Consider the following 10493-nt stretch of genomic DNA (forward strand, 5'->3'; position numbering starts at 1 on the left):
AGCCTTTTGTACTGACACAACAAATAAACAAAATCCCAACTTCCCCAATTCAATTATGAAGTTTGTATTTTCAGTGACAAATTAGAAAGGACATCTTGGGGTTTTTTATTAATCTGTTACAAGTATAACTCACCTTTCCTCCATGGGGCCCCAGGTAGCATGATCACCTTCTTGCTCTTCATTTTAATCCTAACTCCAACTCTGAGACAGGTTAGACTGGGAGTCGGCAACTGGTGCCTAGTCACCCAGTGAGCTACACGGCTGGGTGAGGACTAGATGCCATGTCTGCTCAGCCTCAGCCCAGACCTCCAACCACTGCACTTCACTGCCATGGTGGACAGATCAAGGAAGTTGTCCTCACAGAACAAAGTGCTAGTGAAAAGGGCAAACTCTGTGCTAGCGATTGTAAGGGAAGTATCTGGAGTAGCCATTTCTGCACGGACAAAAAAGGATACAGCTTGCATAAAATGTGTTGCTCGTCGGCAATGATGCACCCTTACTGTTCTTGGTGCCCACCAAAATGCCCTAGCCTTCACTTCTTACTGATGCAGCGAGGCAATTTCAATCTGGATCTCAGAGGTGGTTAACACGTCTTTCAGGAAGAGTAGGATTCTTACTACCTGGAAGAAGGTGATAGTTCTATGGCTGTCACAAAGCCCAGGTTTGGATCATAGTGTTTTGGATAATTTGCATAAAGTGTCTAATTTGGTTTTCTGGAGCAAGGCAAGAAAGAAGATGGTGGCTTCTCAAATGCAAAAAGAAGGGCACCTTTAGGGCAGAAGTTCACCCTTCCCTCAATGAGGATATTGTTGGGAAAAGGGTGAGCAAGCCTCTACACCTTTTTCCCAAGCTCAGATCATTTGCACCTTCGGTTAGACAGTTTTTCTTTGGACAGCATCAGCGGGAAAATAAACTTACCTGCATCCTCTGTGGGGCAACACCTGGAGTGTGAACCTGTTGGACTTTGCCAGCAGTCCCCCCCCCCCCGCCACAACATTACTCACCTGAAGCTCTTTGTTCCATACCCATGCAACTGCAAATGTTTTTCCACAAATATTTGTAGACACTAGGAGTGGAGTAATAGTAAAAGAAATCTGGCAACCATGGGCTGCCCATCCAAGGTGTTGCTGGTATACTTTGAAGGGACTCTCTGCAGACATCAAAGCAGGGATTACAAAAGCTGGTTTGACAGCCAGATTTCATGGCCTCAGGAGAAATGCACTGAAGGGAAAAAAAGCATGGCAAGCAAAAAACAAACAAACAAACCACAACTCACAATCATGTGAGGGGGGAGGGGCTATTGCCATTGGCTGCCAAGTGTTGCTTGTGTACTTTTGGAGAAGCTGGAGATGGCTGTTGTCTGGAAGCCTCTTGGCCAGAACAGCAATACACTTGGTTTGCCCTTTACCCAAGATGGGCTCAGTTACCTGGATTTGGATGACATGACAACTCATAGTGGGCAAAACAACCCATAGAAGAGTCTATGGGTTGCCAAGGTGGTTTGCTCTGCTCAAACAAGCTTCCCTGTAGAGATCAGCCCGAGTTTATACAACACAGACACTCCTTGTTGGCAGGAACCCAAAATGGCTGATGTTATATGAACCCAGTCCAAATGTGATACCAGAGTTTCCTTTCCCCAGAGTTGATCAGCACTGTACACCCTTAAATGTTTTCCCCCAGGCAGAAATGGCTACAATTGACTGTGGGCTGAGGGTAAGAGAGAGAGAAAGCACATGAACAGGAAGGAAGCAGCAAAGCTTAAAGGAGGGGATGGCAGTTGCTTGTGTGCACCAATGTTCTGCATGTTCTTACTTGCCTTGCCCTTGCTTGCTTTCAGGTTCCTTCCCTTGCCTAGACAATGGGAAGGGGTGATGCAGAGGAAGGCCAGGTGCCTGAAAGAGTGAAGCCTCCAGATGGTGGCTGGGGCTGGATCGTGCTGCTCGGATGCTTCATCATCACCGGCTTTTCCTACGCCTTTCCAAAGGCAGTGAGCATCTATTTCAAGGAGCTGATGCATGACTTCCACGTGGGCTATAGTGACACGGCTTGGATCTCATCGATCATGTTAGCTATGCTGTATGGAACAGGTGAGGGTGCCACATTCCCACCCCATGAACCAGTTCCTGCCCATGTTTAAAAACATCTATACACCTGTGGTGGCAAAGACCTGGTCAAGGAGGTGTTTATTCTGAATGGCTAATTGAAATTCAGACCTTCACACCCACCTTCTCTTGTTCTTGTCAACAGCTAACTGCTAGTCCCATGTGACCTGAGTGGGGTGGTGTAAGTTGGTGTCCTGCAACAGCAGGGGGTTGGACCAGATGGCCTTCATGGACCCTTACAACTCTACTATTCTATGATTCTATGCCCTCCCTGTCCACCATCTGCTTCCCTTTCAGATTCCTTCAATCTCAGATCTTCTGCTGTCCCCAGCATCTGCAGTCCATGTCTGGACCCTAGTTGGGAAAGCACTAATCTTGGAAAACATTCCATGAAAATACAGTTTGACATACCAAAGGCTGGGATACAAACTGAGAAATTTGCAGACAAATCAGCAACAGCATCCACACTTTCAGTGTTAAAGAGGCCATGTTATTTCCTATTGCTAGCTATGAACTTGAATGGTGTTGCATAACCTCTTGCTTGTTTGTCCAAAAGATTATTAGAAGTTAGGTGTATCTGCCATCTGATTTTCCTCTACAAGCAAGCACAGGGTCAGACATCACATCCCAAGCTTTTTGCATGTGCACGAAACATACAAAGGTATGATGACAAGTTACATCCATGAGGCACCAAACACAAAGGTGTGTTTCAAATGCATGCAGCACTGCTGATAGTGCTCCTCTTCAAGGATGCACCCAAAGAAGCAGCACAGCAGGGAAGCCAGATAGGCCTGTACTTTCTGGGAGGGCGCATGGCTAAGTGACGCAGCACATGCTCTGTCAGGAAGTCTGGTTCAGCCCCCTGCATCTCCTGTTCATTTACCTCTTACATTTATATTCCACCGTCCTTCTTTTGTGGAACTCGAGGTGGCTTTCAAGCACTGACCAGACCCAGATCCACTTAGCTTCAGCATGGTTGTTCCAGCCTATCCTATTCCATTCCATCCCATTCCTTCGCAAAGCCCAGTGGCTTCCCTTAATTGTTAGCATGTCTTTTCATGGGTTGTTAGATATCCTGAAGGATTTTCCTGCTTTTTTAAACGTATCAACCTCTGAGGTTTGTTTATCAGCCAGTTTAAGGTATACTCATTTCAAACTAAATGAACTCCATTTAGAACCTCACAGAGGAAAAGTATTATGCAGCAACCCAGAAACCTTCTGAACAGAAAACACAATTTGCAGTTTCTTCACATGTCCTATTTTAAAATCCCATTTTAAAGGTTTCATTCTGACACTCAGCGATTGCTAACTCCTGAAAGCAAAAATCCACATCCACATTGTAGGAACAGGTCTCCCCCTAATGGTTTGCACTCTCTCTCTCCAGATGGTCTCCAAATGAAATCTGTAAGGCAACAGAGGGAAACCTGTGGGCCTCTATCAGCCCCTGCCAGCATGGCCAATGGTCTAAGAGGTTGGGGATTTTGATTCAACAGCATTTGGATGGCCACCTTTGCTGCAAATGAAGGCACGGAAGTCTTCTGCTGTTTGCAATCATCATACCTACTCAAGCTCATTTGACATTTCATGTTCATCAACCTTTTTATTTCACTCTGGATCTCCCTCCCTCTCTGATTTCTTGGATTCTCTGCAGGGCCCGTGAGCAGTATTATGGTGAACCAGTTTGGGTGCCGGCCTGTGATGCTTGTTGGGGGGCTGCTGGCTTCCTCTGGAATGATTTTAGCCTCCTTCACCACCAACATTATTGAGCTGTACTTGACGGCTGGTATGCTGACAGGTGAGTGTTTGCACAACAAGGAAGAATAGCTATATCCTATACAGATACACCTGGAAAAGATAGGCGGCATGTGAAACAGGTATTGCTGGGAGTACCTGCTAAGGTATGTCAAGGAGAGTGAAAGAACAGTCAATTGAGCTTTGTCATACAGATGATGCAAAAAGTATCTTTCTACTGCTTTTAGTGCTCATGTGTGAAAGTTATTGAAGATATAAACCAGAAAGAGCACTTTTATATAGGCATCACAAAGTCTATGACTGAGTGTGGGGTGTGTGCTCCTACTTATTGTGGTGAGGTACTGTTATCACTGACAAATAATGTTAAATAATGGCTGAAGGATCAAATGATACATTACATGGATGAGTGGAAGATTAAATAGCATATTCTTTGGTGGAGGCTTCAGGAGAGCTCTGTAGGGATCTTAAGACACTAAGTATCTGTTAAAATTATCTTCTCTCACCTATTTCTACAATTCCCTTTCTATATTCTGCAGGTTTAGGTATGGCTCTGAACTTTCAGCCTTCTCTGATCATGCTAGGGTCTTACTTTGACAAGCGTAGACCTCTGGCCAATGGGCTTGCTGCAGCTGGAAGCCCAGTGTTCCTTTCAGCCCTCTCTCCACTGGGGCAAGTCTTGCTGGATAAGTTTGGCTGGCGAGGGGGATTCCTCATCATGGGGGGTCTCCTACTTAACTGTTGCACTTGTGGTGCGGTAATGAGACCCCTGGAGATGAGCATGGAAAAGGCAAGAGAGAAAGCGCAGAACAAATATGAAACTAAAGAAATGCTGCCAATAGGAGGAAGGACAGAAGAGGCTATCAGCACCATGGACAGCACCAAGAAGTCCAAGAAAGCCAAGAAGAAAAAGATGCCCAAGAAGGGGAAAAAGCTATTAGATTTCTCTATCTTCAAAAACCGGGGCTTTGTCATTTATACCATTGCCATGTTCATCATGGTCCTGGGTCTCTTTGTGCCCCCCATACTGCTGGTCAATTATGCCAAAGACACAGGTGTCCCAGACAAAGAGGCTGCTTTTCTGCTATCTATAATTGGTTTCATTGACATCTTTGCCCGTCCATCCTGTGGGATTCTCGCTGGGCTGAAGTGGTTACGGCCCCATGTAACTTACTTGTTCAGCTTTGCCCTGCTCTTCAATGGCCTGACGGATATCTTCAGTGCTAAGGCTAGCACCTATACGTCCCTTGTCATCTTTTGTGTCTTCTTTGGCATCTCCTATGGGATGGTTGGGGCACTGCAGTTTGAGGTGCTAATGGCCATCATTGGATCACAGACGTTCTCCAGTGCCATTGGTCTTGTCCTGCTAATTGAGGCCTTGGCGGTGCTCATTGGACCACCCTCTGCAGGTAAGCCTTGGAGCTTTGCTACCTGGAAACATCTCTCCCTTTTGCAGGGCCTAATTTGACCTGGGACCCATCAGGTCAGCTTAGATCAAGAGTCAGTTTTTCATGCTATAGCACAAATGTGAAAATAGAATTATGAGTCATAAAAAGGTGAGCATGTGCAGAATCCCCATCCTATATTACTGCATAACTGCAAGTCTGTGGTTAGGAGCCAAGGGTTTGTGGGTTTGTTTTTTAATATAGGTTTACCATCCTTTTTTCCAGAAATCTCAAGGTAGTATGTATTTATGGTTCCTCTTTTCCCCACCCATTTTATTTCTGCATTATCTCTCAAAGGTTGCTCAAGCAAAGAGGTTGTGAAAATTCATGCACATTGAATTTGATGCCTAAGTAGAGGATTGAACTTGAGTTTCTCAGCTCCTATTCCAATAGTACAAACCAGCTTCCAGGTCAGATACATGGATCTTTTAGGCACCACAAAGGCTTACTATAAGAAGCTTTTAAAATGTAGGTTTTTTTCTGTTGAAATGTTTTACCTTTCAAATACTTCAATTATCTTGTCTTTCAGTTTTTACTCAGTCTGAGTTAACATGGTGACATCTACCATGTCAGAATACTGATTTATTCATAGAAAAATAGTTCATCCTCCTGTTTATGGCTTGGCATATTACCCAAAGAGCCAGGCTACCCAAATAAGTACAAGGAGCCTACTTAAAAAAGCACATATTCCTGCCTGTCTGCTCAGTTTGTGCGTACATTCCTTGACTTACCTAAGAAGTGATGACTGATATAGTTGGGAGCCAATGGAATCCATCCTAATTTGCATGAAATCCTTTTCTTATTCTGGCTTTCTTAATTTCTCTCTTGCTCTATGACATGGCTTTACACACCCACAAACAGAACTTGGAAGCAGTGGTGGGAACAGAGATAGAGGGTATGGATAGATCAAGGTTTGGCCATACTTGGAGAATGTCCATATTTAGATTTTTATATACCACCCCATTCCCATAGGCTTTGGGTGGTTTACAAGAGATTTAAATCAACAATGATTAACATTTGACTAAAAACAAGCACAGTAAATAAATACTAATCTAGAAAGGTCTGCCAGAGGAGACCTAGTTTAGGGGTAACCACTGAGAAAGTCCTCTGTGTAGCTGAAATCATACAAAAGCAAACTTTGGGAAATTATCTGCATAAGACCTTAGTGGGTGAAATGGAATATATGGGTAAAGGCACTCCTGAAGGTTTTTTGACTCAAGAAGGCCTTTAAGGTGACCACCAATATTCTGAACTGTATCCAGAAATGTATTGGCAGCTAGTGCAGAGATATTTATTTATTTATTTATTTATTTGTTTATTTGGGAAACTTGTATGCCACCCCATTCACATAAGCCTTGGGGTGGCTTCCAACAAATAAATAGCAGTACAAAAATATAAAAATATTGGTGATATATGTTTTCTTCAGGATGATCCAGAAGCCAGCCTAGCTGCTGTACTTGTATTAGTTGCAGCTTCTGAATAGGCATAAGGATAGCCCTATATAGTGCACATCACGAAAATCAAACTTAGAAGTTACCAGTGTGAGCACTACTGTTTTAACATCATTCTCCTCTAGGAAGGGTTGCCTTCAAGGGGAAAGAATTCAATGAGACTTGGGTTAGTAATGACTAACTTGATCACAACAGATATGCCATAAATATGACTACATATGGTTCCTGCCTTATAGGCAGGTATATTCAAAGGCCAGCCCAAATTAACCTCCAATCATTTAAACAACATGCATATCTTAATAACTATTTCGATACTGCCACAGGTCCTCCAGTCTCTGATGCTGAAGTGATGTGATAGAGGATCATATGGGGATGGGGAGGTGAAAACTTACTGAGTATGTTTACAGACTTTGGACCTGATTTAAGTTTTCTATTCCCAAACATTGTGAGCTTTCAAACAACACATGCTCCAAGTTCTTAGTAAGTCTTTTAATATGGCATTTACATGAAAGAGGAGTAAGTTTATAGTTCAGCTACGCCACAGTTCCTTTTTCTTTTCCTTGTTTTAATTCTAGGGATATTGGTGGATGCACTCAAGAGGTATGAGGTTATTTTCTACCTGGCTGGCTCAGAGGTTGTACTGTCTGCTCTCTTCCTGGCTATTGCTTCCTATTGTTGCCTCACTCGGCAGAAAAATAAGACCTCTCAACCAGAGAATCCTCCAGCAGGTGGAGGTGGCAGTGAAACAGAGGAAGCAGAATCAGATGTCCAGGAAGCGGATGATCACCCTGCTGACAATCACCGCCTGTCTCACAGCAGTAACAGTGCTGGAGGTGATACAGTGAACCACATTGAAGAGAACAGAAATGAAGGTGGAAGTGGGCGCCGGGAAGGAGAGGGGGAAGCATTGGTACCAAGTGGCTGCAATGTCAACCAGACAGTCGAAAGAAACAGTTTTTAGCTATGTGGAAGTCAGCTTCAGAGAACAAAAACAATACCACCAATGCATGGGATGTAAAATATAGAGGGGAAATGGATATGTCTGAATGGTGGAAAGAGAGAGTCCCAGTAATAACGATTTTCATAGGTAACTGACTAGTAGTACCATGAACATAATTCTCTAAGGAGTACAAGCCATAGTGTCATCTCTTCCCCTCCCCAGCTCGGCCTGTGGTATTGTACAATGCTTTCCCTCACTGCAAGAGTTTGCTCTCACATTCTGGCAAATCAGAGATGTTTGATAAATCTGGAGGTTGCAGTTAAAATCTGATAAAACCATCAGTTATGTTTTTCTAAATTGCCTTTACAGACCCAGAGTCTAGCAAAGGAGACGATCACATAATAATCATGACCCCTGAACATGGTGTTTCCTGTTAAATCAGAAGTACAGGACACAACAGCTTTAGCAGAAGGCTGGTAATTAGGCTGGCAAGTAATACGATGTTTTTTGACAAACTGACTCAGTGCCACAGCTTCTCTGAGAAAGAGTATGCAGTTAAGAAGATGTCTACTGTTGGACAGGTTTCAGCTGGCCAGATAAAGCAGCTTTTCTTCCTTCTGGGTTGGTACTGGTAGGCTACGAGGTTGACCAGAGCCTCTAAACTTTAGTGTAAGGAGGCCAGTTTTAGCTGTGTCTAAAATGGGAAGGGGTGCCAGAACAATGAAGTCCCTGAAACTGGATCTTCAGAGATAGTAATTAAACATTCAGTATAAACATTTCAGGTAAGTCAGACTATCCACTCAATGCTCTAAAGTAGAGCTCAGATGTCACAAGTGCAAAGGACTGTCCGTCTTACCAAAAATGCACCCAAGATATTCCACTGAGGACAGGGCTTCTGTCTCTTTAAAGAGTTCAATGCTGATCAAAAGTTATTCACTGTTGCTACAATAGGAGGTACTGTGCCAGTTGGATGCTGTGCAGAGCTCTTAAAGGGAAAGAAGTGCCCCTTTTGCAATAAGAGTCAACTGAGTTTATCAGCTGGGGACTGACACAGGTCAGCTGTAACTGAACTTCCTTCTAACATGAGGCCTCTTGCCCTGCCGTCCCATGACATTATCCTGCTTTGGTAGGAAATATCTGCTTCAGAAAACACCCATTATTTACTAAGCCCTCTCCACGGCATAAATATGTATGTCACAGACATCTAGGCAGGGGTTTAAGCAAACTGGATGCACTTCAGAGCCTGTCCTTAATACACATGAACCTACTGATTATGGTTTACCCAGCAGGGGTGCTCTTAGGGCTTGTATAGCCAATATTTTTTGGAACAGTAGAAATAATAACTACACATGAATAATATGTTTCCTGAGAACAAGTCAAATATTCTATGTTAACCAACTCCCATTTTGTATGCCAGTTCAGAATTAATTTTACCTTCCATTCATTCTTGTGAACAACACTTTCAAGTTTGCAAGCTGGGTTGGTGTGCGCGCACGCAGAGCAATCTAATAAAAACAATTGCCTTACCTAATATGAGTGGAGTGTTACTCCAAGAGAAACCAACTTATGCCAAGCATTTGGTCACAGACAACTTGGACAGTCATCTGAGTGGGATGGTGTAAACTGGTGACCTGCAACAGCAGGGGGCTGGACTTGATGGCCTTCTTGGCCCCTTCCAACTCTACTATTCTTTGATCTTATAATAAAAGCAAGTCTGCCCTGTCTGATGCTACTAATTTTATGTCAACAAGACAAACTAGATGGGATTCCCTACTATTCTCTGATCCTTGCATGATTATCGTGCATCTGTGTAGAACTGGGGTGGGTCCTGAAACAAGAACTTTATGGTTGTTGCTGCTGCAAGAGGTGCTCATCAATTTCCTAGAGCACTTTGGCTATTGGTTAGTATAGAAATGTATAGTATAGAATACACAAAAGCAGAAGACACCAGATTGCAAAAGCCTAACCAAAGATGATAGGAAGATCACTATTTGAGGGGAAGGCTAGCTAGGTGATTTCAAGAATGCTTTAGGCCCTCCACTTAGGCTAAGCCTATGACACCAATTGGGTGATTTAAGTCTAAATGAGAAGGAAGCAAGTTTTTGCACTGCTGCATAACATGGTTTAGATTTTTGTGTAGTGCTGGTTCAGAGGGCCTATACTGCCACTGAATAGACTTTTTCTTATCACTTATTAAATTATAATGACAGTAAATTATTCTGTGTCAAGATTGATCTAATTGGTTCACTGAGGTCTTTTCCATGCTCCAACTGTAGAGTTTCTGTTTGGTTTACCTTCCTAGATAGCCTAAAATGCAAACAGTTAATAGAGAACTCTCACGAAATGTGCAAAACAAAAGCTGAATAGTAGGACTGAAGGGACATGTCTGGTATTTAATTATTCTATTTATATCCTGTTTTTCTTCATTTCAAGGAACTCAAGGCAGCTTACACAATTCTCTTTCTCGCAATCTTATTCTCACAACAACAACGCTGTGAGGTAGGTTGGGTTGAGAGACCGTGACTGGCCCAAAGTCACCCAGTTAGCTCCATTGCTGAGTGGGAACTAGCATCCAATCTCCTGAGTCTTAGTCCCACACTCTAAACCACTATGAAATTATCTTTGATACTAGTCCCATGAAAATGCCTGAAAGTAACTGGGAGGAAGGAAAGCAAGCAAGAGCAGCTGTACAGCTGGCAACTCACCAAACTGCCATCAGGGTTAACTCAGATGTGTGCTTCATTCTGAGATGGTTTTCTGGTCTCCTTAAATTTAGTGTAAACATTCGTCCCTCTTCAAAGTAGGA

General features: G+C 43.3%; 1 protein-coding gene across 1 annotated transcript; it reads left to right on the forward strand.

The window, feature by feature from the left end:
* Window positions 1-1858: 1858 nt before the first annotated feature.
* On the forward strand, window positions 1859-7708 carry SLC16A8 (solute carrier family 16 member 8). The gene is made up of 4 exons (XM_044441192.1): window positions 1859-2087; window positions 3754-3897; window positions 4391-5260; window positions 7323-7708. Exons 1-4 carry the CDS (start codon window positions 1859-1861, stop codon window positions 7706-7708), a joined length of 1629 nt encoding a protein of 542 aa, XP_044297127.1.
* Window positions 7709-10493: the final 2785 nt, after the last annotated feature.

Source organism: Varanus komodoensis, unplaced genomic scaffold (genome assembly GCF_004798865.1).
Source record: "Varanus komodoensis strain SLA01 unplaced genomic scaffold, ASM479886v1 scaffold39, whole genome shotgun sequence".
In the NCBI taxonomy this organism is placed as follows: Eukaryota; Metazoa; Chordata; class Lepidosauria; order Squamata; family Varanidae; genus Varanus; species Varanus komodoensis.

Bases quoted from the DNA above. Each gene is read 5' to 3' on its own strand.
- SLC16A8 (XM_044441192.1), top strand. From the start codon at position 1,859: ATGGGAAGGGGTGATGCAGAGGAAGGCCAGGTGCCTGAAAGAGTGAAG. The intron at 3,898-4,390 runs GTGAGTGTTTGC...TATATTCTGCAG, and splicing joins GACGGCTGGTATGCTGACAG to GTTTAGGTATGGCTCTGAAC. The intron at 5,261-7,322 runs GTAAGCCTTGGA...TTTTAATTCTAG, and splicing joins CATTGGACCACCCTCTGCAG to GGATATTGGTGGATGCACTC.